The sequence below is a fragment of the Netta rufina genome (assembly GCF_964035555.1).
Source record: "Netta rufina genome assembly, chromosome: Z".
NCBI lineage: Eukaryota > Metazoa > Chordata > Aves > Anseriformes > Anatidae > Netta > Netta rufina.
The window spans coordinates 61,951,031-61,969,873 of record NC_140126.1 but is presented as its reverse complement, the minus strand read 5'-3'; the positions used below and the strand labels follow the sequence as shown (position 1 = coordinate 61,969,873).

Sequence of the window (18,843 nt, the reverse complement as noted above, 5' to 3'; positions counted from 1 at the left end):
GACAATTCTGTATAATTATGTGTTCAGTCAGAAGATTTTCTCAGTTTCTTAAATGTTCTTTTCTTAAAAAGATTTCTGCTGTCACCTTTATTTTCAGAATTTTAATTTTACTGTCACCTTTAGTTTCAGAATCAACAGATTTTTTATTGTAAAGGCTTTTTATTGTAAAGTACTTCAGGCCTATCACGCTTCGTTTTAGTAACTTGCATTGATTAAAGATGAACAGCTTGTGCTACCTGTGCTTTATTCAAAAATCATAATTTAAAGTGATCTGAGTGTTTCATGGGTTTGACTTACTATTGTCAGCTGTTTGTATGTACAAGTTTTGCTTTGCTATACAGTTTTCAGGGAAAAGTATCAACATTTGAAGTCTGATCTACAGTCCTGGTTTTTATTATTTTTCGGTTGGTTGGATTTTGTTTTTGTTTTTTTACTGAAAAGTCCTGTGTTTTTTTTCAGATGTTGCATATATATGCAGATAATGTATTTCTGGAAGGAAGTGTCAGTCATTCATTGTCTTTGTAGTAGAAGCACTCAGTGGCAATAAAGAGAAAAAATCCATGTTGTGAAGTATATTGACCTTATTTATGCATAATCTCCTAAAGTGATTTATCTCAGCTGCCCTAAAATAGGCACTTAAAATGCAACATGATCTTTTCTTTGTCGTGTTCTTCCTACTCTCACATGTCATTTTATCAGGAGTACCAGAGTGTTTGTGGATAGGTGTTTAGCTGTAGTTTTACCTTTTGCATTTCTTCTGACCATAGTTTGATTAGAATATAAGTTACTGCAATGTCTCGTAAGTATGAGTAATATTTAATTTTGTTCTGTAGATCTAACAGTCACATTGCCCTATCTGTGAAGAGGCTCTGGCAGTACTTGGTTAAACAGGAAGAAGTCCAGGAAACCTTTATCAGAAATATTTTTACAAAGAAGCGATGCTTAAATGAGGTTGGTATGGCATATAGGGTAAATAAAATGTTGCAGGTAGCTTTCAGGGAAGTTATCTGGGTGGCTTGTTTGCTTTTCAGAGTATGAAAGGATAACTGTGAATGACCCTGGAAAAAAAAATCTATCGTATTTTTTATTAAAAACAGAAATAATCAGTCTGTGATTGTAAATTGACAGAAAAATACTTCACTAAAGTCAGCCTCTCTATAAGGTTGGTATAGAAGTTACCTCAAAAGAATGACAAATGTCAAAATTTCAAAGGCCAAAAATGGTGACCTAAGCAAAATTTTAAAAGTTTGTTTCTCCCTACCATGGTCATCCTGGATTTACCCACTGGTTTTTATCACATTATGATACAATTTTAACTTAAAAAGGAAAAAAGAGGTTAGGGCTGTCATGTAACAGGTTTTATCTCAGGTAACTTCTCCCAGGTCTAGCTTTCCAGGTTGCAGACTTTGTTAAATCTGTTCGAGCTACAAGCTACAGTTCCAGAATGGAGTCTTTTTGTTTTTTCCCTCTCTTCAGTTGCTCTTTTTTTTTTTTTTTTTTTTTTTTTGCTTACCCTTACTCCCAGCAGTTCAAAGAAACTCATTATTTCACTTAAAACGCATGCACACAAAAAAAAATAAAAATAAAAAATCTGAATAGCGGAATTAGAGGAGAAAGAAGCAGGTCAAAACAAACTAAAATATGCAGGAGTATTCGTGACTAATAAAACAATGGTAGCAAATAGTTGTGTATGAGCTAATCTTTGTACTGTCATAGCTGGAATATTACCTTGTTTGGGTATTTGTGTTGAAGCTATTTGTGTTCAGTATAGACTACATTTAAAAGAAAAGTTGTTCTTTTTGTCTTGTGTTTGAAGATGCAACATTTCTGATAATGTTGTTTGCTAATGCAGCCATTGCTGTGCTGTATGATAAGCTGTTTTGGAATATTTTGGATATGCTTTACATGTTTCTAAGACTTGCACCAGCATATTTTATTAGCTTTATTTTGTATCTTCTTGTTACTAACAATATGTCAGTGGAGTTTACTTTTATTCCAGGAAATTAGACTCTGGATGTGACAGTGGTGTAACAATAGGAAAAAAAATTGGTGTTTACTGAAATCAAGTAAGAGAGCATAAATTTAGGAATTGCTGTTACTAGGTAACAGAATATGTAAATGAAGTATATGTGTGTGCAAACAGACTGTTGTGCTTTAATTGTTGTGCTTTAATTGTGTTGGGCTAAACAATAAGGGGCTAAGGATTTCCTTGGTATCTTGCATGTTATGTCTTATCTCTACTCTTTGTTCTGTGGTTGTTTCTTTCTTGGTGAAGTCATTAGAGGACCATAATGAAACCATGAAAAATTCTATGGTGGAGGAGCCCATCATCAATAAGGTACACAGTAATAATAATCAAATTACTGAGACCGTACATCATTATGAAATCTTTCCTTTTTAACATGGTGATGGTACCCTTTAAAAAGACTTTTTTTTTTTTTTTTTTTTTTTTTTTTCAAAAAAACAGTTTTTGGAAAGACTGAGTTACACTGGTCATCCTACATTTGGTTTCCAGTAAGCTTAGTATTTTAGAAGGCTGGATTAAACAACCAGATAATACACATTACCAAACTCCGTTGCTATGTTAAGTGAAAATGTTGAGGTGTTAAATTGCTGAAGTGATTTGGAAAATTCAGCAGTACTGTGGGAAGTGATATACAGGAACTTTTACCTGTCTGTAGTGGCTAGGATACTCAGAAGTAAATATGGTAAAGTTAGGCTTTTTATTAGCATCACATTGGCTTGATATTGAAAAGTTTTGATGAGTCTTAATTTTAAGATGGTAACAAATGAGCCAATACAACAACTTCCCAGCAACTATCTTGAAAGACAGGTAGAAGAGACTAAAAAGGTACTATGTTATGCCTACAAATACAGTGAGAAATACTGTATTATTCAAAAAAAAAAAAAAAAAAAAAAAAGGTAAGAAGATAGAAACAAAGACATTGTCATGTTCCTGAGCTACCTTTTTATGATAAAATCATGTTAGCAAGTAGGTAATTGGAACTGACTGGGAAAAACAGCTTAATTTTTTGAGGGTTTCTTTACCATATAACACAATTGTGGTGTTTTTGCCCTGCTGCGCAGCTAAACTCCACCACAACAGCTCTCTCATTTGCCCTCCTCAAAGAAAAAGGCTGATAGGTTGAGATCAGGATAATTTAATTAAAGGGAAAAGAAAGAGGGAGAAAACAAAACAAAACAAAGCCGCATGGAAGCAAGGAGGGGGGGAAAAATTACTGTTATTACCCATCAACATGCAATGTTCGGCCACATCCTGGGAAGCAGCACCTTGGTGCAAGTAGCTGTTGCTTGGGAGGACAGACATCTTCATGATGAGAACCCCCACCCTCTCCATCCTCTTTCCCAGCTTTTATTGCTGAGTGTGATACCATATGGTATAGAATATCCCTTTCGTTGGTTTATCTGCCCTGGTGATGTTCCCTCCCCACATCTTGCCCACCCCCAGCCTGCTGGCTCTGTGGGGATTGGAGGTCTTGATGCTGTGCCAGCACTGCTCAGCACAAAACACTGGTGTGGTATCAGGACTACGAATGCAGAGCACAACACTCTATGGGCTGCTGCAGGGAAAGTTAACTCCAACACAGCCAGACCCATTCCAAAAGATCAGGTTCTGTTTCTACTTTTAATAAAAGCTATTCTCCTCTATGGTATGTAACAGCAACAGCTCTTTTCCAAACCTTGAAAAAGATCATTTGTACTTTGAGAGCACCATCTAACTGCTTTTCAGAGAAGTAAGAAATTCAGATGAAGAGGCTAAAGGAATCGGAGCTCTGAAATAACGTTATCTTTTTGTAAAAAGTACCAAATGTTAAAATGTTAATTGAGCTTTGAATGCGTGTCATCATTTATGTTTGCCAGTACCTTTTTTTTTTTTTACCGTACAATTATTTTGTAACTACAACAGACCAGAGTCTGTAGTATGTCAGTTTAATATATGTAATACTGCACTATTTGATTTTGAACGAGGGTGCTACAGTGCCGATGAAGATGTAGCTTAGAATTTTATTATATGCTAGCGTGTACCTGGATGCACTTTTAGAATGAGAAAAGGTAGGCAAGATTCAAATGCAACATAAAATTACATGAAAGAAAACAGAACTTGATAGTACAAAGACAATTTTTATAATAGCTGCTTTTTTGTAGCACTAAAATGTGGCAGGGCACTGTAGCAGATTTATATAATTGTGGAAAATGGTGAATAGAGAAGCTGTGAAGGGTCATACATTTTCCTGATCAGGATCTTTTCTGCACCTTCTTGCAGACTGTTTCATCAGTTCTAGTGCTAAAAAATAAATTGTAAGTACATTGAGACTCTATGCTTTTTTATTATTGACACCCTCAGGTGTCACTGTCCACATCAAACCTCAGTGGTTTTCAGCATACCTGGAAAATTTGAGAATGAACATAATGTTGCAACTTCTGTGACAAATTAAGTCATTTGTGTTGGTGGGGTAATCGTAAGGTATCAGTGGAAAGCTAAATTATTTCACACAAAACAGGTTTACTGTAATAACTGCAGGTCACATGGTCACATTTTTTCATTTTTTTTTTAGAATTGAAATCAAGGGAAGAAGTATGAGATTTCATGTAATCCGTTGCTTGGTCTCTGTACTTTCAGGAAAAAACAAACAAAAAAAAAAAGCACTGTTGCACATAAGTTTTTTGCATTTAAATATGCTTTACTTTTTAAATACAGATAGAAACAGATATGGGATACCCAGGAGGCAAGGCAAGGATAATTCATAAAGAGTCTGACATCATTACTGCTTTTGCAGTCAATAAGGTGAGTATAAAGGGTGTAGGATCATCTAATTGTGGTGTTAAAGAGGGAGCAGTCTCATTACGAATAGGTAGTATATCCATGGCAAGCTGTCCTGGTACAGCTTGAATTCTCAGTACTCCCTTCACTAAAGCAGTTCTTACTTATCTTACCATAATTAAAGATAATATTACAAATTGTCTTCCTTTTTTATTGTGGAGTGGATGGAGGGAAGGGAGAAGTGACCTCTACTTTTTCTTTAAGTTTGTGTGTAGGACAAGCTTCTCTTCTCTTTATTCTTCCCTGTCTCTTCTTCCTCTCTCTTTCAAAGAAGTCAACTCACCTTATCCTGTTTAACCATTTAATCCTTAAATAAAGGAGTGAAAGTGAGGTTGGTTCCAAGCATGATAGTACAGTGTGAGATAGTTAAGTCTTTATTATCCTCTGAGAAAAGCAAGGAGAAACTAGAGCTGCCTGAGAGGTATAAAATAATCGTTGGGTGTGATGCTGTCCTGGATAGAAATAAGCTTTTAAAAGGAAACTTCAAGCTTAGCCTGTTATAGTATTTAGATTTGTAGACAATGTTTGCTCTTGTGTATGGATTAACTGTTTGGGATGTATTTGAACAGACCCAACACACCAGCATCCAAGTATTCCTTCTGTAACTCTTTCTCTGTATGTGACTTTTTTCAGGCAAATCGAAACTGCATCGCAATAGCGTCAAGTCATGACATTCAAGAATTAGACGTTTCTGCGATTTTAGCTACACAAATCTACACCTGGATTGATGATGATGTGGAAATAGAAAATAAAGGGTATACTTTCTATGTTTCCAATATCACAGGTTGACTGTGTAAATCAGCATAACAAAGCACAGTAGTTAATACTGCTATTTGGAATCTAACTTATGTTGTTTCATTTATAGGACAGATGATTTCTTAGTTATACATGCTCGTGATGATCTGGTAAATGTTCAGGGAACCACTCCTTATACCCATAGTAATCCTGGCACACCCATCAATATGCCTTGGCTTGGTAGTACGCAAACTGGCAGGGGTGCATCTGTGGTAAGTCACTTGTCAAAGATTAGCCTTATATACTCAGTCTATTTTTCTACTTTTGTCTGCTCACTGTTGCTGTTGTTTTTTTCCTTATGATTAAGATGTAAATAACTGTAGTGTTTCTATGTAATTAAGGTGAACTGGATTTTTTTTATAATCATCTGATTAATAGGTTACAATACTGCACAGAATTTGATTCACCAACTAAGGAAGCAAAGTTTTTAGTCAGGCCATTTATGCTTTCTTTACTTATGATACGTCATTTGAAAATAATCAAGGTTGAGTGAAGAAGTTGCAGCTTAAATTTTTTTTAATGAGCTGAGACCAAATGCATTTTGCAAGTGCATTAATTCAGATGTCAGGAGATAAATTCATAGAAAATGGATTGAAATACTTGTGTAAAATATTGAGGTAGCTTTTAGTTGAAGCAGAATCTCAAGTTTCATTCTGAGTTCCAGACTACTCCAGATTTTATTTAAAAGTAAATACCAATTACTACTGTAGTACAAATTGCAGTTTTATTGCACTGTATATTGTTACGGGCCTTGCAGAAAGGATAGTGAATGAACTCCTAAAGTAGATTTGATTGGATGGACAGGATGGACAGAAGCTTCTGGTGAATTGAATTAAACTCTGGAACTGAGCAAATAAATTTGGGGAAAAATGGAGATTTCTGTCTTCATAAGAAAAATGAGTAAGGCAATATTTCAGAAACAGGACCGGCCACAGACATAATGTGTAGCTTGAGCTATGCGTCACTGATGACAGTTTTTTTAAGCTCCAAAGCTGTTGTCAGCTTATCTTGCTTTCTTTGAAGGGCTATGCAGTTTCCCCCATAATTTTGCTTAGTAGCGTTACTAAATGTGTCTGTTCTGAAGATCACATTTTTACAGGACATAATCAATTTCACTGTTTGGCATTTCTAAAAAAAAACTAGAGTGAGGAACATCCAGTAAAGCATGACTATGTCCACATGACTAAATTGATGCTTTTGCTAATTGAAGTGACACCTGTACAATGGTGGCTTATGTTTTTAGAAGTATATACAGCGTCTGGAGTAAAGGTTGACCCTGAGCAAAGATACATTTGCTGAGATTTAATTCTGATCAAATGATAATTCTACTCTGGCCCACGGCATACTTACCTTAGTTCCTATGCAGCACAGATGCCGTCTTATAACGCATATCTGGTGATTCGTTAGCTTATGAGGTGCTTAGTTGGAGCCACTTAAATGGGCTGAAACAGTCACACAAGGCACCTTTATCTCAGCCTATCTGCACAGAGATACGGAGTTTTCCTTGGTAAGTGAATGCATGAAGTCTTGTCACTTGGCTGCACTTCAGGGCATTTAACAGCTCAGGGCGTCAGTAAGTATAGCAGAATGAAAGAACCATATGTTAATTTATATTTATATAAGTAGCTTAGTTTGAGTATTAGGAGCAGTAAATAAAGAATGAGCATTGCAACAATGCAATTTTATCCACATGTGGAATTGGCTGCTGTACAGGTAGCTACGTCTCTGCATTGTATTTAGGAATTGCTGATCCCAGTTACCACTTTTCCAGCTCTGCTATCACAATCAGGTCTTACCCACAAGTGTTTTTTGAAAACTTGCCATTTTCTCCTCTCACTTTCAGATACATTCAGATACTTTGTGTGTGCGTGTATTTCTCAACAAAGTAATTGCATAATCTGTTAATGCAAACTGTTCTTACATGGCTTTCTATTTTATGTGTTGCAAAACTTCTTTCCTAAAGATATATGGCTGTGCTTGTGTTGAGTGCATTTGCTGTTAAACGTTGGACCTAAATTTTGGTTGGCATTGTGTTGGATTCTGGCAGAGGAGTAGAGAACCAACCAGAGAACGCAGCCACACCTGCCCGATAGGGAGGGGATACAAAGGTACCGAATAAAGGACAAAGTAAATGAAGGAAGATACAGGATTATTGAGAGAAAATGATGTTACTCAAACCTGGAGGAACACCAGCTTGAACAAAAATTTTCAGTTGCTACTGTTTGGTACTTTGTTCCTTCACACACTGCTTTTGATCTTTGTTCCCATCTTCACTTTTCCATGATTTGCAGCCCACTTAGTAGATCTGTAGCCCACTGTTCTTTACTACTGCTGGGTTTTCAGTCATGTTGTCTTTGCTTCACTTCCATCAGCAAGGGAAACTATTGGGCTTTTATATGATACTCAAAAGTTAACTATGTTTTATTAGCTCTAAGGTTTTTTTGTTACTAGTCTTCACTGTTTCCTCTTACTCAATTCATACAAGGTAAGTGCAGATCACCACCAGATCTTTCACCTGATCCTTCAGGTATAAAACAACACAATTTTGGTGAAGAAATAGAATGAGCATGAATAACTTTCAAGTTCTTTTTCAGTAATATATATACATAAACAGTGAATTCAGAGAGCAAAGTATTGTAATCGTTTGCTGACTGGTATACACATTAGTGTTGGAGGAATATTGTCCTCTAATGTCTTGTTCTAGTAGGTAAAGTATTTTATTCACCAGTGTTTTACGAGGCCTTTAAGTTTTTTTCTTTATGATTTAAAGTACTTATAGGAACTTAAGTAAGTACTTACAAGTACTTTATAAGTAAATATAAGTACTTATAAAGAAAAAACATGTATTTGAAAGCCTTGATGTACATGTATATGTTGCTTTATCTTCAGGAAAGTGTTTGGAAATAAATTTCAGTGACCAACAGGCTTTCCCATAAACAAATAATAAAGCTTTGAGAACTGAAGGGTTTAAATCTGCTTCCAAAATGCAATCACAAGAATTGCAATTATCTCACTAATCAGAGGAAGAAAAAAAAAATCGCAAACAAAAACCACAAACAGGAAATTTTAGCAACACTTTAAAGTGTTTTTCCTACTATTTGCCAGTTGCAAACATTGGAAAACATTGCTTTCCAGCTCTTTAGAGCATATGGTTAGAGCATATAGAACGAGTAATAGTTTGCAATTTATACTGTATTCCAGTTGACACCCTAACATGATTGGAGGCCAGGGGAGAATAGCAAGCATGCTTACAATACTTGACTTGATATCTGCTGTTCCACTGGCATAGCAGCGACAAAATGCTGTACAGAATTACAGTTGTTGAAAGGAGTTCAGTGCCAGCTTGGTAGCAATGAGTAGTAAGTGATAAACTGCTGTGTTAAAAGTGAGGTCTCTGTCAACAGACTAGTGTTATGTTTAAAGTTAACACCTGGCCTGAATGTGAACTTACGCTATTTTGTTTCATGAATGTTCAAATAAATAACGGTTGCATGAGCAGGATAAATCCAACAATTCTGTGAGGAAAAAATCCTCCAAATAGCCTGATACTTTTGAGGAGAACTGACAAGAAATAAAAAGAATGAAGACTTAACTCTGACATATAGCCAAAGAAAAGAAGGGAAGAGGCATGCAAGGAAAACCCAGATGCATTTGCCTGATGAGAAGTCCCCACGTTGTCTTTCCAGTTGGGGTGTTGTGGATTGGACTTTATTTGATGTGGTTTTAAATTTAATTGTCTGATGTCTCCAGTCCTCTTCGTATATTGAAATCTTCACAGTGAGGAATTAATTAAGCCTATAAGGATAAACAGCATTCTTGGTAATGTAACTTACAGAAAAGTTTGGAATTTTTGGAACCAAAACGTTGCTTAAAATCTGTTGGATCTGTATTTGCAAAATCAGTAAATGCTTTTAAATAATATTTGATTAACCAGTTACTGACCAGTTACTAGGTATGTTGCTTATTCTGGATGGCCACAAATAATAAGTTACTTTTCAGTCAATGACAATAAATTAACTAGACTTGAACTAATATATTCCCTCCTATTTTTTTTTTTAACGTCTGTTAAAGTTTGTTTACCTCTTTCTTTACATGCTTCTGCCTCTCTCTTGCTTATCTTACAATATTCAGGAATATTCCAATAAATTTAATGGAATCAGAAAGGAATTGGCAAGAAAAGAGGTAAGACTGCAGTCTGAGGAGTGTTTGTATTTGGATCCATAAGTTTCTGAAGCAAAGATTAATATTTTCCAACATGTATAGTCATAAAAGTGTTAATATCTATGCTAGTCCTGGAAGAAACTGACTTCTGTCTGAATTTCTAAACATAGTACTTGCTTTCAGTAGGCATTTCGATAGGAAACAAATCATCTGCCATCAGTAATTATTCTAGTTCAGTAAGTTTTTTGTTCAATTGCCATTTTTAATTTTTTTGTATTATTTTGTGTATTAAATAGATGCTCAAGAAGGCTATTAGTAATGTCAGAAGAATGGCTTCTCATCCAACATTACCATATTGTAAGTTCAGTGTGTTTTTTATAACTGCAGATTATATAAAAGTTGTGTAAAGTTTATACACTACAGAATAGCCTTTGGAAACAATGATTTTTTAAACCAAATGAGTATTGTATTTCTTGTTATTTTGACTTGCATGAAGGATAGAAGGATAAAGCTACATTAGTATCAACAAGTAAATAGCTTCATATTTTAGAACCATCTAAGTATAGTTGTTGAATAATAAGCATGTACAGCTCAATAAGATTTGAATAGCATGGGTTAAGTTTCAGTGGATTATGCTGGACACTGTGACAGATGCTGTGGCTTCTGTCAAAACCTGTTTTGAGGATTTTGTGAGCTGGTGTGAGATTTCCTAACGTTTTGGAAGAAACCTTCCTGCTCAACTACAGGGATGCCTGCAAAAAGTCAGTTAAATGTTTTCTTTTGCAGATCTGACAGGTGCTCAAGATGGTAGTGTAAGAATGTTTGAATGGGGTCATGCACAGCAAATCACTTGTTTTCGGTCTGGTGGCAACTCAAGGGTAACTCGAATGAGGTTCAATTACCAAGGAAATAAGGTAACTAGACGATGCTTCTTTATTTACCCTATTCTCTTTCCTCAAACAAGTTGTAAATTAGCTGATGCTTATCATATTCTTCCAGTCTCAAGTATCTTCTCTGAATTGTGGGAGATAATTTCTCTGTAACATATACATACATATTTACAATTTATCTCTTTTCAGTTTGGAATTGTTGATGCTGATGGGTATATAAGCTTATATCAAACAAATTGGAAATGTTGCCCACTTACTGGAACCTCACCAAAACCATATTTGGTAAGCAGAAAACTAAACTTGCTTCCATAAACTTCTGTTGTGCTCTTTTATTTCCTTGCATCTTTAGACGTGTTAAGACTGAGCATATTGTGCTGATAAACCCGTACTAATCAAATCACAGAATCACAGAATTTTCTAGGTTGGAAGAAACCTCAAGGTCATCGAGTCCAACCTCTGACCTAACGCTAACAGTCCCCACTAAACCATTTCCCTAAGCTAAAAAGGTTTAATACTTAATACAAAGTTTAATAATACATTGTTGCTATTCTGTAGTTCATTTGACTGACAAATTCTCAAATTCTAATCATACTACTGAAGCTGCAGAGTGGGAATTGCAATGTCATAACTGAAATAACTTTAATGTTCCTCAAGAATTACCAATAACTGACAGTTGTTAAATAATCATCAGTAAAGGGGGTACTGGAAAGTGTATTTCCATGAAAAATTAACAGTATCAGAAGGTATACAAGTACCCTTATATCCTGTGTTCTTTAAATTGCTTTTCAAACAACCCACCTTCCTGAAGAAGTTTAGGCTTTCACATTTACACAGTATTTGTTTCTTTTTTAATTAATTATTTCTAAACTGCCTTTTTTCAGATCTGGCAGTGTCATAACAAAACAGCCAATGACTTTGTTTTCATCAGTTCATCATCTTTGATAGCTACAGCAGGATTGTCTTCTGACAACAGGTAACAACTTACTAATTGTTGCTCTGATAATGTGTAAAAATGAAATGGTACCATGTTTTTTCCCTCCTTCCCATGTTCTGCTTCAGCTTTTTAGTGATTCTCCGTAGGCAGTTTAAGAGCAATGTGCATACTTCCTCACCTCTTTGTGGGAGGTAGAGAGAAGCAATATTTACTCCTGAATTCCATTTGCTTACTGAAGGTATGTAGGAGGCACAAAACCTCTGTTCATGTTCCATATGAACCTGTAAAAGTATTTTTACAGACTTAAGTACTTCTGAGTAGCTCTTCAGTTAACTCTTTTAGGTTTGGGGATTAAGTTAGGTTAGGATGAAGTAGCAGCAAGAATTGCTAACATTCATCTACAAAAGATTGTAATCTCAAGATGAATTCTTTATGAGAGTAAGTGGTAGTAGAACGATTGTGTAGAATGTAGAACGATTGTCATGTTCTTTCAATGTATGTGTAACAAGGAAAGTAATTTGGGGTCTGCTCAAAATTAATATCTTTTAAAGCTTTTTTTCCCCATGCTTAATGCCTGAAACAGTTTTCCTAAGATTAGTAAGACTTCACTCAGTTGTTCAAAACATTTAAGCACATTTCTCATCGAACTAAAATTCTTTTTTTCTACAGAAATATTTGTCTTTGGGATACTTTGGTTTCACCTACAAATAGCTTGGTGCATGGTAAGTAAAATACAGTGAGCAAAATACTTGATCACCATAAAAATACCTGGAAAAGTTACTGTGGAAAGCAGTTTTAATACTAGTAGTAGAACATCTTTCACTGCCTCACGTAGGTGCATCAGCAGGACTCTAAAAACATGTTATTGAGAAATGATACAAGACTATATAAATGGTTTCATGGACATGAACACCTCCCTTGGCATAACTTCTGTCTTTGCACCACTAGTGCAACCCCTGAAAGCCAGACATCTGTTATTTGTGTTTTTTTTAAAGACTAAATAAAACTTTTTTTTTTTTTTATAGTGACTAACATATTTAGAAAACAGTAACTATAAAGCTGTAAAAACTACGTTTTTTTCCCTGAGCTACCAGAGCTGTGTTTGCATGGGTACATGTATGCATACACATTCTTGAGCTCCAAGTTCCTATGGCTGTGTGCTCATAAGTCAGAGAGGCCCCACTCAACACTAAGCATTAGATCAAATAATGGTACTATAAAGATAGCTTTAAACACTTCTAGGTATATTGTCTGTTTGAAGAATATGAGTGGACATGCTTTTTAAGAACAGTAATATATTTCATTGCCTCAGTTAGAATCCTACACTCAGAAACCATGATTATGAAATGGTTCTCTGAAGTTATGTACATGAATAAATACATCACGTTTTCTAGGAAATCTACCTTGATTTTTTATGAATAGATTTCACAAGCAGATGTACAAATAAGATCTCATATAGTCATTTTCAGAGTATAAATTTTAAAGATGTGCTCACTACTATATTTGTTAAATACACAGTGCATCTTTGCTTTCAAAGATTGTCCAGTCATTTTTATTCTATGTATTATGCCAAATATATTGTGGAATGTTTTAAATGGTTTCTGGGTGTGTGTAGATATAGCTTTACAAAAAAATACTTCAGAAGAAATACTCCTGTAAGTGTGCTTTTTGAGATGTAATGAGTATTTAGCTGGGTTTCATTGTTTCTATTACTAATATTTTGTTGCAGTGGAAAAGAAAAAAATTCCAATGTCTGAAACACAGGATTAGTCTGAGAGAGTGAAGTTGTGAACTCCTTGTAACTGAAGTCTGGTAAATGCTTAGGCATTATATGTGAGGTGCATGAAATTTCAAAACAGATTTAGAGAACCCTTTGAATCACAGGTACAATATATTAACATATTAGGATTTATAGCATCTAGTCTCAAACATACTGAGCTTTGTTCTGATAACTGTAATCTTACTTGTACTTCTACTCATTTGGAAGAGTAGGCATACACAAATCTGTAAACCAGCAAATTTAAAGTAAAATAGCCAGTGGAAACTATTGTCATAAGATATCTGGTCAAGTAATTCAGGAGGACATTTTGTATAGGAAATATGCCTTGAGATAATAGTTATTAGAGAACTTGAAAAGTACCTGTTTCTGATCAAGGCTTAGTAGTTTGTGATTACACAGGGGCAGGAAGAAGGGTATAATTTTTCTTCCATACAGATTATAACTGCTTCACTTGGCAATAGTACAACCTCAGGATGTCTGATGTAAACCGAGCTTCAAATACATATATTGTACTGCATTAAGTAGGCTGGCTGTGGTCAGCTGGATTATGGCTTCAAAGCCACTGTTGTTACTGTGTTGAACTATTAGACGTTCATGTCAAATTAACATTAGTACAGTGTATTTATTTAAATTACTTTGGCTTTCAGCTTTCATCTGTCATGACAGCGGAGCAACTGTTCTGGCATATGCTCCAAAACATCAGCTCTTAATCTCTGGCGGAAGAAAAGGCTTCACATGTATAATTGACCTCCGCCAAAAACAGCAGCAACAATTACTCCAAAGTCATGATTCTCCAGTCAAAGCAATTGCTGTTGATCCTACGGAAGAGTATTTTGTCACAGGATCTGCTGAAGGCAACATAAAGGTATTAATAAGAGGAAGGGAGCAGAGAGGTGATAATGTGTAAATTAATAAAAAGGCACCATGCATAAGTGTGGAATAATCAGAGATCACATATTCTGCATTTGTTCTCAATCCTGCATTTTCACATATAGTACTTTACTTAAGAAATGTTAGTCTTACCTTGCAGTAATCTTAGTACCTTAGTTAATCTTACATTAGTCACCCAATATATTTCTTAGTGTAAAAAATGAATATTAATATCCTATAACAATGTAATGGCAGATTGCTACATATCTTTTCTTTTGTAATTAGTGTCAGAAAGATGAATGCAGAACGTAGTTCACTCCAATTTTTCTGTGACTCATTACGAGTGAGATATTATTACTGATTTAAGATCATAGTAATTACCATTATGAGAGATTGATGCTTTGATGCTTTTTCAGGTATGGAGTCTGTCTACATTTAGTCTTCTTCACACATTCATCAACGAGCATGCTCGGCAGTCACTCTTCAGAAACATTGGGACCGGAGTCATGCAGATCGAGACAGGACCAGCAAATCACATATTCTCCTGTGGTGCTGATGGAACAGTGAAGATGAGAATCTTGCCTGATAGATTCAGCCCCTTTAATGAAGTGTTAAAAAATGATGTGAAGTTTATGATCTAATATTTTTCTCAGCACAGTGTATAACATTCCCCTTCAGCCATCTCTGAAAATATTTTTCTTGAAATTAGCCAACAGAGCAGATCTATAATGATAGCTCGTGCCACAAAGATGCTTCTTTTGTTTTCATATTTATTACCTGGAGCTTTTAATCCCTTATGCACTGATGCCTTAAAGATTAACAAGGTCCTTCAGATTATGATTGTTGCCTAAAATAAAAGCTATACAGGACTCTGAATTATGTATTTATAATTTTCCTAAGATGTTGCTGAAGCAGATTACTCCTCCTTTTAGGTAGTTACACTCCCACCAGGAGTATACCATCTGGGCATGGCCTTTATAACCAACACCTGGCCTTTTTCTGACAGCAGATCCGGATAGGAACCTTAGATAATGTTACTCTTTCACTGTGGCAACTTTAACTGTCTCTCATAATCTTGTGTAGTTGGCCAACAATAAAAATTCATACCTGTATCTGGAGAAGAAGCAAAGCCTATTTTAGTTAGATACTCCTAGTGTATCAGAAGCTGGCCATGCAACATTCGTATGAGCTGCTGTCTGTCTCCATTCCTGGAATCCAGGCTGTATACCTCTTTAACTCACTTGGTCTCTTTCCTCTGATCTAGGGTATAAGAAACTGAAGGACATTGCGTAACTTGGCTTCTGTTCTATAGCTTGACTCATTGCCATCAGGATGGCAGACTTAGCTTTTAAAAAAGAAATATTTTTTTTTTACCCTGAACACTCCCTTTACAAAAATATGTAAATATTAATGGATATCTTCCTATTAAAATTGTCAAGATTATTCATGAAGATACAGTCTTGATCAAAAAAGTACAGGAAGATACTACTTTAAGGATATGGCATTAGAATTTCTTCAAAGAATATTTATTTGCATGTCTGTAGAGAAGAAAAAAAAAAAAAAAACTAATTTATTTTTACATTTTTTCCAGTAAGACTTTATTTAGCCCAAAGATACTCAGTTCATTCTTAGCACTTAAGTTCTTGTTTGTCTGCTTTTCCTAAATACTTTAAAAAAGTAAACAGGAAAAAAAGTTCAACAGCAAAGTACTTCAATACTGTCACTCTTTGTACTGTATGTTTACATCTGGTTTAAAATGAAAGGAAAAGTATATTGAAAAGGCTAGATGGATTTATTTTTTTTTTTGCCAAAATATTAAACTGCATAACTTAAATGTTTGACCAAAATATTAATGCACAAAGCCTTTACTTTTTTTTAGTCAGCTAAAAACTTTTTCTGTAAGTATTTTGGTTTATTTTTCCTGACCTGATTCAAAACTTGAGAGCTTGACAAAGGTTTAATTTGTAAATTAGTTGTGAGGCTGGGTTACTTGAATGCCAATGGTGTACTTTTTGCTAAAAGATATTTTGTGAAATATAGCACCAAGATATTAATTGTAAGATAAACTTGTCAGATTAGGAACTATGGGGATAAATAAAGCATAGTAGAAGTGAAGGGCTTGTAAAATGAACTTTGTAACATTCTCAGGATGCTTCTATCTTAAGAATATAAAATTGTTTAAAAAGATTTTGTAAATTGTATTAAGGTCATTTTAAATGTATGTTCGCAAGTTGCAGTGCAAACACTATGAAGGTTTTTATGCACATAACCTGAATTTTCAAATTGTGCAATAAAAAGAATGTGAAAACTTTGCCATGAAGAAACATCGTGACAGCATTTCGAACTGGTACAGCTGTTCAGTGGTTCAACTGTAATTGTTCTTCCACAACACTTAGTTATAGATCGAAATCAAATTGATGTTAAAACAGTTTAAGTACAGTGATGGTCCAGAAAAGTGACTGACGAAAAGTGACACCACCTTACAGAACAGACTTGCCCAATGTGTGTCATATCTGCTCAGTGACTGAGTTCCTAATAACCTCTATTCCTATTAAAACAGGAAAAACATGGAGTTACCAGTAGCACACTCCTTAAGACAATTAACCGAAACCCTGACTTTGTAGCCGCTTATATACATGCATTAGTTTTATGCAACCACTGAACTAACGAAGTTATATTCAGAAAAGGAAAAATGTGCAAAACTATGACAACATTGTATAATGATGTCCTTGATGTTTTGTCCTTAAATATATATAGATAGATATTTCATTAGCTTTAATATTTCAAGCTTGTTTTATTGTACTGGCATTCACAAAAAGCTGTCTTTTCATCTGTGAACTAACTGAGCAGATTTTATGTGGAATTTGCCAAGACATACAATGTTGTCATTCTTCTGAATCGAGCTGCACTATGAATATCCTGGAAAACTTATGCTTATACCAGAAGAGTAAAGACTATGAGCAGGCATTTTCAATAATGTTTATAGTTACCATAAGCTACTCTCAAAACTAAATTATGTAAAATCACTGTGTATTTGCCCACACCTTCATAATATTTCCAATAAATCATGCAGAAAGTCAACCTTCTAGATTTCCATGTTGCTGCTACTTCCTTTACAAATCAGTTGTATGCTTGTATAATGTTAATTGATGTTTAACAATTGTGGTAAGTCATTTTATTGGTAGCTTTATTGTAATGATGGAATCAATGGATGAGTTAAATTCTGTTCTATCTGAAACTTTTTAAAGGGACATTCTCAACTTTAAATCAAGCCATTGATTTAAATCATTGGGGAAAAATCAAACTCAAAAACTCTGCTAGCTGTTTGTTCAGCAGCTTCCACCACTTCATCTTTCCAGCAATTAGTGCTTTCCTCCCTATTGCTATGCAAGTAAGTCAGAAGGTTGATACTGGCTACCCAGGGTCCTATGAATGCGGTAGCTGTATGCACAAATTTAACTTAAAATTTACGTTTCCCAGTGTTTGATCTCCAATAATCCCATAACAAAATAACTGAGTTGATAATGTCTCTTTTAAATGTCATAGACTAGCAGTTGTGACTTGTGTTTGTCCATGTAGTAATACATAATGCGATCAGTTTTTCGAACTTGTGTTGTTAATTGATTTGGTTACCTTAAACAGATTTGTGATCCAAGTTCTTCACTATTACTTTATTAACATGTGAGAGTTAAACTCTGGCCATCTGGGTACTTAAACTGACTGGCTGTGTGACTTGCAAAACAGGTAATTCTCAGCTGACAGCTGATATCGCAGAATGTTCATGGAAAAGGATGGCGAGTGGAATAGACTTAGATTTTGTACCACACTGATGTGGCACAAGCTGAGCTTATGTGTTCTGATGTGTTTTAGGAACCTCGCTACCACTTGCAAGAAAAAAAACTTTTGGGGATATTCTACATTAGGTACTGCTCCCTTCCTCCTAAGAGCACCCAATGTTAGCGTAGTTGCAATAGGTATGAAAATAAGCAACCGTGATTAAAAGACAATAAGCTTGGAGCCTGGATATGTTCTCCAAGATAATTTTTCAAATGTTTATTTTTACTAAAAGTAGCAAAACAGCCTCTAATGGCAGGTTCAGCACACTGATCAAATACTTTCTATAAAATAAAGATACTGATTTACCAAGTTTCTTGGTGTTTTATTCTTCCCCATTTCTAGCTCTAAAATCTATCCTTTTTTTAATCTTCTTGCCTGTCTTTATTTTAATACCTTAGCTTTGTTTGCACATTAGCTTTCTTATGTCTTTTTTTTTTATTATTAAGTGTAGCACATTATTTAACTATCAGTTGCATTTGTTGTCTTACTTCTCCATGCATGGTGCATCCTGTCATTTTCCTTGGTAATGCTCACTCTTTAAACTAGAATCACAGAATATGTGGAGTTGGAAAGGATCCACAAGGATCACTGAGTCAAACTCCTGCCTTCACCCAGGACAACCCAAAAATCAAACAATATGTCTGACAGTGTTACTGTAACACATTTTGAACTCCATCATGCTCAAGGCCTTGGTCCCTGCCCTGGGGAGCCTGTCCCAGTGCCCGACCACCCT

General features: G+C 35.1%; 1 protein-coding gene across 5 annotated transcripts in view; it reads left to right on the top strand.

Moving 5' to 3' along the window:
- The window catches only part of DMXL1 (Dmx like 1), a gene marked incomplete at its 5' end in the record, with an annotated part of 91,663 nt that extends 73,267 nt beyond the window's left edge, over positions 1 to 18,396 (top strand). For 4 of the 5 annotated variants that reach the window (XM_084305057.1, XM_084305055.1, XM_084305056.1 and 1 more), the window contains 12 exons: positions 834 to 951; positions 2,276 to 2,338; positions 4,721 to 4,807; positions 5,477 to 5,598; positions 5,709 to 5,850; positions 10,096 to 10,156; positions 10,586 to 10,713; positions 10,879 to 10,971; positions 11,571 to 11,662; positions 12,293 to 12,345; positions 14,051 to 14,268; positions 14,690 to 18,396. In XM_084305057.1, the coding sequence (XP_084161183.1) occupies positions 834 to 951; positions 2,276 to 2,338; positions 4,721 to 4,807; positions 5,477 to 5,598; positions 5,709 to 5,850; positions 10,096 to 10,156; positions 10,586 to 10,713; positions 10,879 to 10,971; positions 11,571 to 11,662; positions 12,293 to 12,345; positions 14,051 to 14,268; positions 14,690 to 14,914 (1,402 nt within the window). In that variant the 3' untranslated portion in view covers positions 14,915 to 18,396. Of the gene's footprint in view, positions 1 to 833; positions 952 to 2,275; positions 2,339 to 4,720; positions 4,808 to 5,476; positions 5,599 to 5,708; positions 5,851 to 9,769; positions 9,821 to 10,095; positions 10,157 to 10,585; positions 10,714 to 10,878; positions 10,972 to 11,570; positions 11,663 to 12,292; positions 12,346 to 14,050; positions 14,269 to 14,689 lie in introns of all 5 variants that reach the window. The other variant, XM_084305059.1, reaches the window with a different exon arrangement.
- Between the last annotated feature and the right edge of the window lie 447 nt (positions 18,397 to 18,843).